Here is an 18,075-nt window from a genome sequence, read left to right as displayed (position 1 = left end):
ACAGATTTTAGAGGGACGATCATCATTGGTCCAGATTTTAGAGGGACGATCATCATTGGTACAGATTTTAGAGGGACGATCATCGTTGGTACAGATTGTCAAGGAACGATCATCGTTGCTGCAGATTTTAGAGGGAAGATCATCGTTGGTACAGATTTTAGAGGGAAGATCATCATTGGTTCAGATTTTCGAGGGATGATCATCATTAGTACAGATTTTATTGGGAAGATCATCGTTGGTACAGATTTTAGAGGGAAGATCATCGTTGTTACAGATTTTAGAGGGACGATCATCGTTGTTACAGATTTTAGAGGGACGATCATCGTTGTTACAGATTCTAGAGGGACGATCATCATTGGTACAGATTTTAGAGTGACGATCATCGTTGGTACAGATTTTAGAGGGACAATTATCGTTGGTACAGATTTTAGAGGGTCGATCATCATTGGTCCACATTTTCGAGGGACATTTATTGTTGGTACAGATTTTAGAGGGACGATCATCGTTGGTACAGCTTTTCAAGGAACAATCAACGTTGGTTCAGATTTTGGAGGGAAGATCATTGTTGGTGAAGATTTTAGACGGACGATCATCGTTGTTACAGATTTTAGAGGGACGATCATCGTTGTTACAGATTCTAGAGGGACGATCATCATTGGTACAGATTTTCAAGGAACAATCAACGTTGGTGCAGATTTTAGAGGGAAGATCATCGTTGGCACAGATTTTAGAGGGAAGATAATCATTGGTTCAGATTTTCGAGGGACGATCATTGTTGTTACAGATTTTCGAGGGACGATTATCATTGGTGCAGATTTTAGAGGGAAGATCATCGTTGGTACAGATTTTCGAGGGACGATCATCGTTGGTACAGATTTTCGAGGGAAGATCATCATTGGTTCAGATTTTCGAGGGACGATCATCATTGTTACAGATTTTAGAGGGACGATCATCGTTGTTACAGATTTTAGAGGGAAGATCATCGTTGGTACAGATTTTAGAGGGATGATCATCGTTGGTACAGATTTTAGAGGGACGATCATCGTTGGTCCAGATTTTAGAGGGACGATCATCATTGGTTCAGATTTTAGAGGGAAGATCATCGTTGGTACAGATTTTAGAGTGACGATCATCATTGGTACAGATTTTAGAGGGAAGATCATCGTTGGTGCAGATTTTAGAGGGACGATCATCATTGGTTCAGATTTTCGAGGGAAGATCATCGTTGGTACAGATTTTAGAGGGAAGATCATCGTTGGTACAGATTTTCAAGGGACGATCATCGTTGGAACAGATTTTCGAGGGAAGATCATCATTGGTTCAGATTTTCGAGGGACGATCATCATTGGTACAGATTTTAGAGGGACAATCATCATTTGTACAGATTTTAGAGGGACGATCATCATTGGTACAGATTTTAGAGGGAAGATCATCGTTGGTACAGATTTTAGAGGGACGATCATCATTGGTTCAGATTTTAGAGGGAAGATCATCGTTGGTACAGATTTTAGAGTGAAGATCATCATTGGTTCAGATTTTAGAGGGAAGATCATTGTTGGTACAGATTTTAGAGGGAAGATCTTCATTGGTGCAGATTGTAGAGGGAAGATCATCATTGGTACAGATTTTAGAGGGAAGATCATTGTTGGTATAGATTTTAGAGGGACGATCATCATTGGTCCAGATTTTAGAGGGAAGATCATCATTGGTACAGATTTTAGAGGGAAGATCATCGTTGGTACAGATTTTAGAGGGAAGATCATCGTTGGTGTGGATTTTACAGGGAAGATCATCGTTGGTACAGATTTTAGAGGGAATATCATCATTGGTACAGATTTTAGAGGGACGATCATCATTGGTACAGATTTTAGAGGGACAATTATCGTTGGTACAGATTTTCGAGGGATGATCATCGTTAGTACAGATTTTAGAGGGAAGATCATTGTTGGTACAGATTTTAGAGGGAAGATCATCGTTGGTACAGATTTTAGAGGGAAGATCATCATTGGTACAGATTTTAGAGGGAAGATCATCGTTGTTACAGATTTTAGAGGGACGATCATCGTTGTTACAGATTTTAGAGGGACGATCATCTTGGTACAGATTTTAGAGGGATAATTATCGTTGGTACAGATTTTAGAGGGACGATCATCATTGGTCCAGATTTTAGAGGGACAATTATCGTTGGTACAGATTTTCGAGGGATGATCATCATTAGTACAGATTTTAGAGGGAAGATCATCGTTGGTACAGATTTTAGAGGGAAGATCATTGTTGGCACAGATTTTAGAGGGAAGATCATCGTTGTTGCAGATTTTAGAGGAACGATCATCGTTGTTGCAGATTTTAGAGGAACGATCATCGTTGTTACAGATTTTAGAGGGACGATCATCATTGGTACAGATTTTAGAGGGACAATTATCGTTGGTACAGATTTTCGAGGGATGATCATCATTAGTACAGATTTTAGAGGGAAGATCATTGTTGGTACAGATTTTAGAGGGAAGATCATTGTTGGTACAGATTTTAGAGGAAAGATCATAGTTGTTACAGATTTTAGAGGGACAATCATCGTTGTTACAGATTTTAGAGGGACGATCATCATTGGTACAGATTTTAGAGGCACGATCATCGTTGGTACAGATTTTAGAGGGACGATCATCGTTGGTACAGATTTTCAAGGAACAATCAACGTTGGTACAGATTTTAGAGTGACGATCATCATTGGTACAGATTTTAGAGGGAAGATCATATTTGGTGCAGATTTTAGAGGGACGATCATCGTTGGTTCAGATTTTAGAGGGAAGATCATCGTTGGTAAAGATTTTAGAGTGACGATCATCATTGGAACAGATTTTAGAGGGACGATCATCGTTGGTCCAGATTTTAGAGGGACGATCATCATTGGTTCAGATTTTAGAGGGAAGATCATCATTGGTACAGATTTTAGAGTGACGATCATCATTGGTACAGATTTTAGAGGGAAGATCATCGTTGGTGCAGATTTTAGAGGGACGATCATCATTGGTTCAGATTTTCGAGGGAAGATCATCGTTGGTACAGATTTTCAAGGGACGATCATTGTTGGAACAGATTTTCGAGGGAAGATCATCATTGGTTCAGATTTTCGAGGGACGATCATCATTGGTTCAGATTTTAGAGGGAACATCATCGTTGATACAGATTTTAGAGTGACGATCATCATTGGTACAGATTTTAGAAGGAAGATCATCGTTGGTGCAGATTTTAGAGGGACGATCATCATTGGTTCAGATTTTCGAGGGAAGATCATCGTTGGTACAGATTTTAGAGGGACGATCATCATTGGTACAGATTTTAGAGGGAAGATCATCGTTGGTACAGATTTTCAAGGGACGATCATCGTTGGAACAGATTTTTGAGGGAAGATCATCATTTCATTAGTTCAGATTTTCGAGGGACGATCATCATTGGTTCAGATTTTAGAGGGACGATCATCATTTGTACAGATTTTAGAGGGACGATCATCATTGGTACAGATTTTAGAGGGAAGATCATTGTTGGCACAGATTTGAGAGGGACGATCATCATTGGTTCAGATTTTAGAGGGAAGATCATCGTTGGTACAGATTTTAGAGTGACGATCATCATTGGTTCAGATTTTAGAGGGAAGATCATTGTTGGTACAGATTTTAGAGGGAAGATCTTCATTGGTGCAGATTGTAGAGGGAAGATCATCATTGTTACAGATTTTAGAGGGAAGATCATTGTTGGTATAGATTTTAGAGGGACGATCATCATTGGTTCAGATTTTAGAGGGAAGGTCTTCATTGGTCCAGATTTTAGAGGGAAGATCATCATTGGTGTGGATTTTACAGGGAAGATCATCGTTGGTACAGATGTTAGAGGGAATATCATCATTGGTACAGTTTTAGAGGGACGATCATCGTTGGTCCAGATTTTAGAGGGACGATCATCATTGGTTCAGATTTTAGAGGGAAGATCATCGTTGGTACAGACTTTAGAGTGACGATCATCATTGATACAGATTTTAGAGGGAAGATCATCGTTGGTACAGATTTTAGAGTGACGATCATCATTGGTTCAGATTTTAGAGGGAAGATCATTGTTGGTACAGATTTTAGAGGGAAGATCTTCATTGGTGCAGATTGTAGAGGGAAGATCATCATTGTTACAGATTTTAGAGGGAAGATCATTGTTGGTATAGATTTTAGAGGGACGATCATCATTGGTTCAGATTTTAGAGGGAAGGTCTTCATTGGTACAGATTTTAGAAGGAAGATCATCATTGGTGTGGATTTTACAGGGAAGATCATCGTTGGTACAGATGTTAGAGGGAATATCATCATTGGTACAGTTTTAGAGGGACGATCATCGTTGGTCCAGATTTTAGAGGGACGATCATCATTGGTTCAGATTTTAGAGGGAAGATCATCGTTGGTACAGACTTTAGAGTGACGATCATCATTGATACAGATTTTAGAGGGAAGATCATCGTTGGGGCAGATTTTAGAGGGACGATCATCATTGGTTCAGATTTTCGAGGGAAGATCATCGTTGGTACAGATTTTCAAGGGACGATCATCGTTGGAACAGATTTTCGAGGGAAGATCATCATTGGTTCAGATTTTCGAGGGACGATCATCATTGGTTCAGATTTTAGAGGGAACATCATCGTTGGTACAGATTTTAGAGTGACGATCATCATTGGTACAGATTTTAGAGGGAAGATCATCGTTGGTGCAGATTTTAGAGGGACGATCATCATTGGTTCAGATTTTCGAGGGAAGATCATCGTTGGTACAGATTTTAGAGGGACGATCATCATTGGTACAGATTTTAGAGGGAAGATCATTGTTGGCACAGATTTTAGAGGGACGATCATCATTGGTTCAGATTTTAGAGGGAAGATCATCATTTCATTAGTTCAGATTTTCGAGGGACGATCATCATTGGTACAGATTTTAGAGGGACGATCATCATTTGTACAGATTTTCAAGGGACGATCATCGTTGGAACAGATTTTTGAGGGAAGATCATCATTTCATTACTTCAGATTTTCGAGGGACGATCATCATTGGTACAGATTTTAGAGGGACGATCATCATTTGTACAGATTTTAGAGGGACGATCATCATTGGTACAGATTTTAGAGGGAAGATCATTGTTGGCACAGATTTTAGAGGGACGATCATCATTGGTTCAGATTTTAGAGGGAAGATCATCGTTGGTACAGATTTTAGAGTGACGATCATCATTGGTTCAGATTTTAGAGGGAAGATCATTGTTGGTACAGATTTTAGAGGGAAGATCTTCATTGGTGCAGATTGTAGAGGGAAGATCATCATTGGTACAGATTTTAGAGGGAAGATCATTGTTGGTATAGATTTTAGAGGGACGATCATCATTGGTTCAGATTTTAGAGGGAAGATCATTGTTGGTATAGATTTTAGAGGGACGAACATCATTGGTTCAGATTTTAGAGGGAAGGTCTTCATTGGTCCAGATTTTAGAGGGAAGATCATCATTGGTACAGATTTTAGAGGGTCGATCATCATTGGTCCACATTTTCGAGGGACATTTATTGTTGGTACAGATTTTAGAGGGACGATCATCGTTGGTACAGCTTTTCAAGGAACAATCAACGTTGGTTCAGATTTTGGAGGGAAGATCATTGTTGGTGAAGATTTTAGACGGACGATCATCGTTGTTACAGATTTTAGAGGGACGATCATCGTTGTTACAGATTCTAGAGGGACGATCATCATTGGTACAGATTTTCAAGGAACAATCAACGTTGGTGCAGATTTTAGAGGGAAGATCATCGTTGGCACAGATTTTAGAGGGAAGATAATCATTGGTTCAGATTTTCGAGGGACGATCATTGTTGTTACAGATTTTCGAGGGACGATTATCATTGGTGCAGATTTTAGAGGGAAGATCATCGTTGGTACAGATTTTCGAGGGACGATCATCGTTGGTACAGATTTTCGAGGGAAGATCATCATTGGTTCAGATTTTCGAGGGACGATCATCATTGTTACAGATTTTAGAGGGACGATCATCGTTGTTACAGATTTTAGAGGGAAGATCATCGTTGGTACAGATTTTAGAGGGATGATCATCGTTGGTGCAGATTTTAGAGGGACGATCATCGTTGGTCCAGATTTTAGAGGGACGATCATCATTGGTTCAGATTTTAGAGGGAAGATCATCGTTGGTACAGATTTTAGAGTGACGATCATCATTGGTACAGATTTTAGAGGGAAGATCATCGTTGGTGCAGATTTTAGAGGGACGATCATCATTGGTTCAGATTTTCGAGGGAAGATCATCGTTGGTACAGATTTTAGAGGGAAGATCATCGTTGGTACAGATTTTCAAGGGACGATCATCGTTGGAACAGATTTTCGAGGGAAGATCATCATTGGTTCAGATTTTCGAGGGACGATCATCATTGGTACAGATTTTAGAGGGACAATCATCATTTGTACAGATTTTAGAGGGACGATCATCATTGGTACAGATTTTAGAGGGAAGATCATCGTTGGTACAGATTTTAGAGGGACGATCATCATTGGTTCAGATTTTAGAGGGAAGATCATCGTTGGTACAGATTTTAGAGTGAAGATCATCATTGGTTCAGATTTTAGAGGGAAGATCATTGTTGGTACAGATTTTAGAGGGAAGATCTTCATTGGTGCAGATTGTAGAGGGAAGATCATCATTGGTACAGATTTTAGAGGGAAGATCATTGTTGGTATAGATTTTAGAGGGACGATCATCATTGGTCCAGATTTTAGAGGGAAGATCATCATTGGTACAGATTTTAGAGGGAAGATCATCGTTGGTACAGATTTTAGAGGGAAGATCATCGTTGGTGTGGATTTTACAGGGAAGATCATCGTTGGTACAGATTTTAGAGGGAATATCATCATTGGTACAGATTTTAGAGGGACGATCATCATTGGTACAGATTTTAGAGGGACAATTATCGTTGGTACAGATTTTCGAGGGATGATCATCGTTAGTACAGATTTTAGAGGGAAGATCATTGTTGGTACAGATTTTAGAGGGAAGATCATCGTTGGTACAGATTTTAGAGGGAAGATCATCATTGGTACAGATTTTAGAGGGAAGATCATCGTTGTTACAGATTTTAGAGGGACGATCATCGTTGTTACAGATTTTAGAGGGACGATCATCTTGGTACAGATTTTAGAGGGATAATTATCGTTGGTACAGATTTTAGAGGGACGATCATCATTGGTCCAGATTTTAGAGGGACAATTATCGTTGGTACAGATTTTCGAGGGATGATCATCATTAGTACAGATTTTAGAGGGAAGATCATCGTTGGTACAGATTTTAGAGGGAAGATCATTGTTGGCACAGATTTTAGAGGGAAGATCATCGTTGTTGCAGATTTTAGAGGAACGATCATCGTTGTTGCAGATTTTAGAGGAACGATCATCGTTGTTACAGATTTTAGAGGGACGATCATCATTGGTACAGATTTTAGAGGGACAATTATCGTTGGTACAGATTTTCGAGGGATGATCATCATTAGTACAGATTTTAGAGGGAAGATCATTGTTGGTACAGATTTTAGAGGGAAGATCATTGTTGGTACAGATTTTAGAGGAAAGATCATCGTTGTTACAGATTTTAGAGGGACAATCATCGTTGTTACAGATTTTAGAGGGACGATCATCATTGGTACAGATTTTAGAGGCACGATCATCGTTGGTACAGATTTTAGAGGGACGATCATCGTTGGTACAGATTTTCAAGGAACAATCAACGTTGGTACAGATTTTAGAGTGACGATCATCATTGGTACAGATTTTAGAGGGAAGATCATATTTGGTGCAGATTTTAGAGGGACGATCATCGTTGGTTCAGATTTTAGAGGGAAGATCATCGTTGGTAAAGATTTTAGAGTGACGATCATCATTGGTACAGATTTTAGAGGGACGATCATCGTTGGTCCAGATTTTAGAGGGACGATCATCATTGGTTCAGATTTTAGAGGGAAGATCATCATTGGTACAGATTTTAGAGTGACGATCATCATTGGTACAGATTTTAGAGGGAAGATCATCGTTGGTGCAGATTTTAGAGGGACGATCATCATTGGTTCAGATTTTCGAGGGAAGATCATCGTTGGTACAGATTTTCAAGGGACGATCATTGTTGGAACAGATTTTCGAGGGAAGATCATCATTGGTTCAGATTTTCGAGGGACGATCATCATTGGTTCAGATTTTAGAGGGAACATCATCGTTGATACAGATTTTAGAGTGACGATCATCATTGGTACAGATTTTAGAAGGAAGATCATCGTTGGTGCAGATTTTAGAGGGACGATCATCATTGGTTCAGATTTTCGAGGGAAGATCATCGTTGGTACAGATTTTAGAGGGACGATCATCATTGGTACAGATTTTAGAGGGAAGATCATCGTTGGTACAGATTTTCAAGGGACGATCATCGTTGGAACAGATTTTTGAGGGAAGATCATCATTTCATTAGTTCAGATTTTCGAGGGACGATCATCATTGGTTCAGATTTTAGAGGGACGATCATCATTTGTACAGATTTTAGAGGGACGATCATCATTGGTACAGATTTTAGAGGGAAGATCATTGTTGGCACAGATTTGAGAGGGACGATCATCATTGGTTCAGATTTTAGAGGGAAGATCATCGTTGGTACAGATTTTAGAGTGACGATCATCATTGGTTCAGATTTTAGAGGGAAGATCATTGTTGGTACAGATTTTAGAGGGAAGATCTTCATTGGTGCAGATTGTAGAGGGAAGATCATCATTGTTACAGATTTTAGAGGGAAGATCATTGTTGGTATAGATTTTAGAGGGACGATCATCATTGGTTCAGATTTTAGAGGGAAGGTCTTCATTGGTCCAGATTTTAGAGGGAAGATCATCGTTGGTACAGATTTTAGAAGGAAGATCATCATTGGTGTGGATTTTACAGGGAAGATCATTGTTGGTGCAGATGTTAGAGGGAATATCATCATTGGTACAGTTTTAGAGGGACGATCATCGTTGGTCCAGATTTTAGAGGGACGATCATCATTGGTTCAGATTTTAGAGGGAAGATCATCGTTGGTACAGACTTTAGAGTGACGATCATCATTGATACAGATTTTAGAGGGAAGATCATCGTTGGGGCAGATTTTAGAGGGACGATCATCATTGGTTCAGATTTTCGAGGGAAGATCATCGTTGGTACAGATTTTCAAGGGACGATCATCGTTGGAACAGATTTTCGAGGGAAGATCATCATTGGTTCAGATTTTCGAGGGACGATCATCATTGGTTCAGATTTTAGAGGGAACATCATCGTTGGTACAGATTTTAGAGTGACGATCATCATTGGTACAGATTTTAGAGGGAAGATCATCGTTGGTGCAGATTTTAGAGGGACGATCATCATTGGTTCAGATTTTTGAGGGAAGATCATCGTTGGTACAGATTTTAGAGGGACGATCATTGTTGGCACAGATTTTAGAGGGACGATCATCATTGGTTCAGATTTTAGAGGGAAGATCATCATTTCATTAGTTCAGATTTTAGAGGGACGATCATCATTTGTACAGATTTTCAAGGGACGATCATCGTTGGAACAGATTTTTGAGGGAAGATCATCATTTCATTACTTCAGATTTTCGAGGGACGATCATCATTGGTACAGATTTTAGAGGGACGATCATCATTTGTACAGATTTTAGAGGGACGATCATCATTGGTACAGATTTTAGAGGGAAGATCATTGTTGGCACAGATTTTAGAGGGACGATCATCATTGGTTCAGATTTTAGAGGGAAGATCATCGTTGGTACAGATTTTAGAGTGACGATCATCATTGGTTCAGATTTTAGAGGGAAGATCATTGTTGGTACAGATTTTAGAGGGAAGATCTTCATTGGTGCAGATTGTAGAGGGAAGATCATCATTGGTACAGATTTTAGAGGGAAGATCATTGTTGGTATAGATTTTAGAGGGACGATCATCATTGGTTCAGATTTTAGAGGGAAGATCATTGTTGGTATAGATTTTAGAGGGACGAACATCATTGGTTCAGATTTTAGAGGGAAGGTCTTCATTGGTCCAGATTTTAGAGGGAAGATCATCATTGGTACAGATTTTAGAGGGAAGATCATCGTTGGTACAGATGTTAGAGGGAATATCATCATTGGTACAGATTTTAGAGGGAAGATCATCGTTGGTACAGATTTTAGAGGGACGATCATCATTGGTACAGATTTTAGAGGGACGATCATTGTTGTTACAGATTTTAGAGGGACGATCATCATTAGTACAGATTTCAGAGGGAAGATCATCGTTGCTACAGATTTTAGAGGGACAATCATCGTTGTTACAGATTTTAGAGGGACGATCATCATTGGTTCAGATTTTAGAGGGAAGATCATCGTTGGTGCAGATTTTAGAGGGACGATCATCGTTGGTGCAGATTTTAGAGGGACGATCATCATTGGTTCAGATTTTACAGGTAAGATCATCGTTGGTACAGATTTTAGAGTGACGATCATCATTGGTACAGATTTTAGAGGGAAGATCATCGTTAGTGCACATTTTAGAGGTACGATCATCATTGGTTCAGATTTTCGAGGGAAGATCATCGTTGGTACAGATTTTAGAGGGAAGATCATCGTTGGTGCAGATTTTAGAGGCACGATCATCATTGGTTCAGATTTTCGAGGGAAGATCATCGTTGGTACAGATTTTAGAGGGACGATCATCATTGGTACAGATTTTAGAGGGAAGATCATCGTTGGTACAGATTTTCAAGGGACGATCATCGTTGGAACAGATTTTTGAGGGAAGATCATCATTTCATTAGTTCAGATTTTCGAGGGACGATCATCATTGGTACAGATTTTAGAGGGACGATCATCATTTGTACAGATTTTAGAGGGACGATCATCATTGGTACAGATTTTAGAGGGAAGATCATTGTTGGCACAGATTTTAGAGGGACGATCATCATTGTTACAGATTTTAGAGGGAAGATCATTGTTGGTATAGATTTTAGAGGGACGATCATCATTGGTTCAGATTTTAGAGGGAAGGTCTTCATTGGTACAGATTTTAGAAGGAAGATCATCATTGGTACAGATTTTACAGGGAAGATCATCGTTGGTACAGATGTTAGAGGGAATATCATCATTGGTACAGTTTTAGAGGGACGATCATCGTTGGTCCAGATTTTAGAGGGACGATCATCATTGGTTCAGATTTTAGAGGGAAGATCATCGTTGGTGCAGATTTTAGAGGGACGATCATCATTGGTTCAGATTTTAGAGGGAAGATCATCGTTGGTGCAGATTTTAGAGGGAACATCATCGTTGGTACAGATTTTAGAGTGACGATCATCATTGGTACAGTTTTAGAGGGACGATCATCGTTGGTGCAGATTTTAGAGGGACGATCATCATTGGTTCAGATTTTCGAGGGAAGATCATCGTTGGTGCAGATTTTAGAGGGACGATCATCATTGGTTCATATTTTAGAGGGAAGATCATCGTTGGTGCAGATTTTAGAGGGAACATCATCGTTGGTACAGATTTTAGAGTGACGATCATCATTGGTACAGATTTTAGAGGGAAGATCATCGTTGGTGCAGATTTTAGAGGGACGATCATCATTGGTTCAGATTTTCGAGGGAAGATCATCGTTGGTACAGATTTTAGAGGGACGATCATCATTGGTACAGATTTTAGAGGGAAGATCATTGTTGGCACAGATTTTAGAGGGACGATCATCATTGGTTCAGATTTTAGAGGGAAGATCATCATTTCATTAGTTCAGATTTTCGAGGGACGATCATCATTGGTACAGATTTTAGAGGGACGATCATCATTTGTACAGATTTTCAAGGGACGATCATCGTTGGAACAGATTTTTGAGGGAAGATCATCATTTCATTAGTTCAGATTTTCGAGGGACGATCATCATTGGTACAGATTTTAGAGGGACGATCATCATTGGTACAGATTTTAGAGGGAAGATCATTGTTGGCACAGATTTTAGAGGGACGATCATCATTGGTTCAGATTTTAGAGGGAAGATCATCGTTGGTACAGATTTTAGAGTGACGATCATCATTGGTTCAGATTTTAGAGGGAAGATCATTGTTGGTACAGATTTTAGAGGGAAGATCTTCATTGGTGCAGATTGTAGAGGGAAGATCATCATTGTTACAGATTTTAGAGGGAAGATCATTGTTGGTATAGATTTTAGAGGGACGATCATCATTGGTTCAGATTTTAGAGGGAAGGTCTTCATTGGTCCAGATTTTAGAGGGAAGATCATCGTTGGTACAGATTTTAGAAGGAAGATCATCATTGGTACAGATTTTACAGGGAAGATCATCGTTGGTACAGATGTTAGAGGGAATATCATCATTGGTACAGTTTTAGAGGGACGATCATCGTTGGTCCAGATTTTAGAGGGACGATCATCATTGGTTCAGATTTTAGAGGGAAGATCATCGTTGGTACAGACTTTAGAGTGACGATCATCATTGGTACAGATTTTAGAGGGAAGATCATCGTTGGTGCAGATTTTAGAGGGACGATCATCATTGGTTCAGATTTTAGAGGGAAGATCATCGTTGGTGCAGATTTTAGAGGGAACATCATCGTTGGTACAGATTTTAGAGTGACGATCATCATTGGTACAGATTTTAGAGGGAAGATCATCGTTGGTGCAGATTTTAGAGGGACGATCATCATTGGTTCAGATTTTCGAGGGAAGATCATCGTTGGTACAGATTTTAGAGGGACGATCATCATTGGTACAGATTTTAGAGGGAAGATCATTGTTGGCACAGATTTTAGAGGGACGATCATCATTGGTTCAGATTTTAGAGGGAAGATCATCATTTCATTAGTTCAGATTTTCGAGGGACGATCATCATTGGTACAGATTTTAGAGGGACGATCATCATTTGTACAGATTTTCAAGGGACGATCATCGTTGGAACAGATTTTTGAGGGAAGATCATCATTTCATTAGTTCAGATTTTCGAGGGACGATCATCATTGGTACAGATTTTAGAGGGACGATCATCATTTGTACAGATTTTAGAGGGACGATCATCATTGGTACAGATTTTAGAGGGAAGATCATTGTTGGCACAGATTTTAGAGGGACGATCATCATTGGTTCAGATTTTAGAGGGAAGATCATTGTTGGTATAGATTTTAGAGGGACGATCATCATTGGTTCAGATTTTAGAGGGAAGATCATTGTTGGTATAGATTTTAGAGGGACGAACATCATTGGTTCAGATTTTAGAGGGGAGGTCTTCATTGGTCCAGATTTTAGAGGGAAGATCATCATTGGTACAGATTTTAGAGGGAAGATCATCGTTGGTACAGATTTTAGAGGGAAGATCATCATTGGTGTGGATTTTACAGGGAAGATCATCGTTGGTACAGATGTTAGAGGGAATATCATCATTGGTACAGATTTTAGAGGGAAGATCATCGTTGGTACAGATTTTAGAGGGACGATCATCATTGGTACAGATTTTAGAGGGACGATCATTGTTGTTACAGATTTTAGAGGGACGATCATCATTAGTACAGATTTCAGAGGGAAGATCATCGTTGCTACAGATTTTAGAGGGACAATCATCGTTGTTACAGATTTTAGAGGGACGATCATCATTGGTTCAGATTTTAGAGGGAAGATCATCGTTGGTAAAGATTTTAGAGGGACGATCATCGTTGGTGCAGATTTTAGAGGGACGATCATCATTGGTTCAGATTTTACAGGGAAGATCATCGTTGGTACAGATTTTAGAGTGACGATCATCATTGGTACAGATTTTAGAGGGAAGATCATCGTTAGTGCACATTTTAGAGGTACGATCATCATTGGTTCAGATTTTCGAGGGAAGATCATCGTTGGTACAGATTTTAGAGGGAAGATCTTCATTGGTCCAGATTTTAGAGGGAAGATCATTGTTGGTACAGATTTTAGAGGGAAGATCATCGTTGTTACAGATTTTAGAGGGACGATTCTCATTGGTTCAGATGTTAGAGGGAAGATCATCGTTGGTAAAGATTTTAGAGGGACGATCATCGTTGTTACAGATTTTAGAGGGACGATCATCATTGGTGCACATTTTAGAGGGACAATCATCATTGGTTCAGATTTTCGAGGGAAGATCATCATTGGTACAGATTTTAGAGTGACGATCATCATTGGTACAGATTTTAGAGGGAAGATCATCGTTGGTGCACATTTTAGAGGGACGATCATCATTGGTTCAGATTTTCAAGGGAAGATCATCGTTGGTACAGATTTTAGAGGGAAGATCTTCATTGGTCCAGATTTTAGAGGGAAGATCATTGTTGGCACAGATTTTAGAGGGAAGATCATCGTTGTTACAGATTTTAGAGGGAAGATCATTGTTGGTACAGATTTTAGAGGGACGATCATCGTTGGTACAGATTGTGTGCTCTGCCATTTCTTGTTTATGTTACTTTTCAGACGATAATGACAACTGGAAACCCATTCTTTCAGGAAGCTTCGTTTTTTATCCCCCGCCACGTGGCGAAGGGGGATATTGTTGTCATCCAGTACGTCCGGCCGTCCGTCCGTCCGTCCGGGCGTCAACATTTATAGCTGTAAGTGCGATAACTCATAAACTGTTCGCCATATCGATTTGAAATTTGGGTCACACATGAACCACCTGAAAAGGAAGAACCCTATTGATTTTGGGTGTGGCCGGATCCAAGATGGCGGCCATCTTGAAAAAAATGTTTTTTGTCATAAATGGAAAACGGCTTATCTGATTTCAATTATTTTTGGTTACTACGTTCCTCACCCCTGGGGAACTTTTTCGAGATGATGACCAAATGGTGTCTTGTTTCCAATTCACCTCCCTCATTATCTGGAATATGTATGACCTTTTTCATTCAATGGCGGGGATTTCCCCATCTCTGATGGTATATTTGTTTTTTTGTTGACGAGCTTTCCGATTGGACACTTGACATTGTGTGGAGCTGTTTGATTGGACTAAGAGGTCATTCCGATGTTAGACTGAACTCATTTTTTGTGCGACACCATTTGCCAGTCACGATGTCAGGAAAACCGGGAGAGAGTGTTCCTTTTAAAACCGTTATATAAACGGCGGCTGAGCAAACCTTTACCCCCTCAGTTATGACGACTGTTACAGACTTACAAAACTTAGTTCACTGAGACCATGATTTTTAAGGTCATTCATCAATATTTTATGCATGAACGATATTCATACATTTATTGTTTAAGTTAGCCTTGTGTGACCTCTCGTCACGAAAAAGTATCAAAGATATCTGTTTTAGTTTTGACTAAAGGAATATAATTTCCCAGGTTTTGTGCAATAAGAACAGGAATTCATTGATTCACGATTCTCTCGTTTATCTTCTTTTTTTTTTTTTTTTTTTCCTGAGAAAGTGGGTTAAGCAAATTCGAATTGGTGACCTGAGTTTATAGCGTAACCCATTTTTAGGTTACGCCAAATGTTCAGCCCTGTTTCTTAAGTAATGCACACCAAACTTTTGTTAATAAGTGAAACTTTTTCTGGACGTTTCTTTAGCTTACCGGTAAGTGGTGAGGAGGTGAAAGGATTAGAGTGTGTGAGTGATTATGTGCATTGTGTGCAGAACCAGCTTCCTGAAGTTCGTGTGCACGCGTACTTTGCCCCAAGTACACCCACACTCTCCATCGGTGCAGGACGACCAAGAATCTGCCGCTGCTGCTGCGTCCTGTAAATGGCACCGACGCCTCCCCCCCCACCCCAAGACCGTGCAGGACATCCTCCTTGCCCTCGCCTCCTCTTGTGATGGCAAACTCGATTGCGCCGGAGACCATTTTGTGATCTACCACGAAGCTTGATTCCGAAGCCGTTTCCTGCACCGATTTGTGGGATCGGTACCGGGCCCTCCATTTTTGTTTTACTCTGGACTTGAAGTTTCGAAAACGATGTGCAAAAACATTAATTTTATTATAATTTGTTGTTTCCCTTTAGTTTTGGGCGCACGTTTCCCATAAGTTTTGCAACAGACGCGGATCGGCCCGGCGGGACCGCGTCTCGCCACGCACTCCCTTAAAACGAACCACTTGCCAGTTTGCACTAGTTCTGTCCGAGTCGGCTATGTGCACCACCCACGTACAGGTTACCCATGATAAGGCAATGTCTCGCACGTTAACACGTTCAATTTGAAATGCTACAAAGCTGTATATTTTTTCGGTTTATGGACACTTTATTATGGAAATATTCTGCCTCTTACAATTTGACAGCTTTTTCTGATTTTTAAAATTCTATTATTATTATTATTATTATTATTATTATTATTATTATTTCTGCTTGCTCGGGAATAATTTAATTGAAAGCCAAAAAGTGTGAAATGGTTTTTAATTTATTTTAATAAGCAGGCACATGCAAGTAAAATGGTTTGTTTGTTTTATTCACATCCAAGAGACACGTGGCGTGGGAAGCTTCACGTTGAGCACAGAATCGATGTTCCTCCATTTGATGTGCGGTGTCACGGAGCAAGGCACCTACCTGTGTGTCGGATTCACCTCTCCAGTAATAACCGGCGTCTTGCGTCGTACATACAAGCTGTGCCTCCATGTCAATCCGCTTCTCGTTATCCTTTCATTCATCCATTTCTTGGTTTTCGGCAAAATAGCCACTTGATTGTGTTGGGAAGTGAACACAAGTTTGTGCTGTTTTTGATTCGTGTTAGCAATGGCATATACACTTGCGTCGATGAAGGATTTTTGTAAACGATGCGAATGCAATATGTAAACTGGTGACTCGTATCTCTCAAAAGCCATCGTGCTCATTCGTACATACGAGAGAGAGAGAGAGAGAGAGAGAGAGAGAGAGAGAGAGAGAGAGAGAGAGAGAGAGAGAGAGAGAGAGAGAGAGAGAGAGAGAGAGAGAGAGAGAGAGATATATATATATATATATATATATATATATATATATATATATATATATATATATATATATATATATATTGCTATCGAAAAGGTATATTTGTTTATAATGTACCTGATTGTTGTGCATCCGTTTTTATTTTATTATTTTTTTTATTTTTATTGTGATGTTTTGATAGTTACATTGTGTTTGGTGTTTATCATGTAACCCGGATTTTCATCCGCTGCGATTAATCTGTGAATAAACCAGGAGATTTTCCCCTTGTGTGCTGACGTGCCGTCAAACGAAACTCTGCACAGGAACTCTGTCTGTCTGTCTGTCTGTTGGACAAAACCTTCCCTTTAGAAATCGGAGGAGTTACAAATCTTGATTGAAAAATCCGAAGGTTTACATTCATAATTTGTGAAGTTATCTCTTCACCTCTTACTTTTGCATCATGGACAGATTCCTCCGACCTCCTCATCAACACAATAATATTAATATTAATTGTATATATATATATATATATATATATATATATATATATATATATATATATATATATATATATATATATATATATGTAATTGTTAAGATTAAAATTGTGAAACACATTGCACAAAAACACACAGACAAACATCATTTCTAGTATAGATTGTTTTCTACGGTCCTCATGGCTTGACAGCACTTGCATCTAATCAGAAGAACAAAGTGACAAACTTATTGAAAGCGCAAATGGTGTATGTTTTAATGAGTGATAGAATGTTCATTTTTCATGTCACGTCCATGATGTTTCTGCATGTAACATGAAAACAAAACTAACATGGCAACGTCGGGTCCCTCCTCCCACCCCTTCCCTCCCTCCTCCTACCCCTTCCCCTCCCTCCTCCTACCCCTTCCCCTCCCTCCTCCTACCCCTCCCCCTCTCACTCCCATCCCTTCCTCTCCCTCCTCCCATCCTTTACCCCCCTCCCTCCTCCCATCCCTTACCCTCCCTCCTCCCACCCCTTCCCCTCCCTCCTCCCATCCCTTACCCTCCCTCCTCCCACCCACCCCACCCCTCCCTCCTACCACCCCTACCCCTCCCTCCTACCACCCCTGTCTTTTT

The 18,075-nt window shown here is 39.9% G+C and overlaps 1 protein-coding gene across 5 annotated transcripts in view; it reads left to right on the top strand.

Annotated features, from left to right (window-relative positions):
- LOC147014899 (F-box/LRR-repeat protein 2-like) overlaps positions 1 to 17,246 on the top strand; it is a 48,400-nt gene extending 31,154 nt beyond the window's left edge. For all 5 annotated transcript variants that reach the window (XM_085853332.1, XM_085853328.1, XM_085853329.1 and 2 more), the window contains one exon: positions 15,706 to 17,246. In XM_085853332.1, the coding sequence (XP_085709458.1) occupies positions 15,706 to 15,813 (108 nt within the window). In that variant the 3' untranslated portion in view covers positions 15,814 to 17,246. The remainder of the gene's footprint in view (positions 1 to 15,705) is intronic.
- Positions 17,247 to 18,075: the final 829 nt, after the last annotated feature.

This window comes from Eptatretus burgeri, chromosome 13, assembly GCF_056783735.1.
Source record: "Eptatretus burgeri isolate ZD-2024b chromosome 13, Ebu_testis_v1, whole genome shotgun sequence".
Lineage (NCBI taxonomy): Eukaryota > Metazoa > Chordata > Myxini > Myxiniformes > Myxinidae > Eptatretus > Eptatretus burgeri.
Note: the sequence above shows the minus strand (reverse complement) of the source record. Positions and strands in the feature narration are given on the sequence as shown.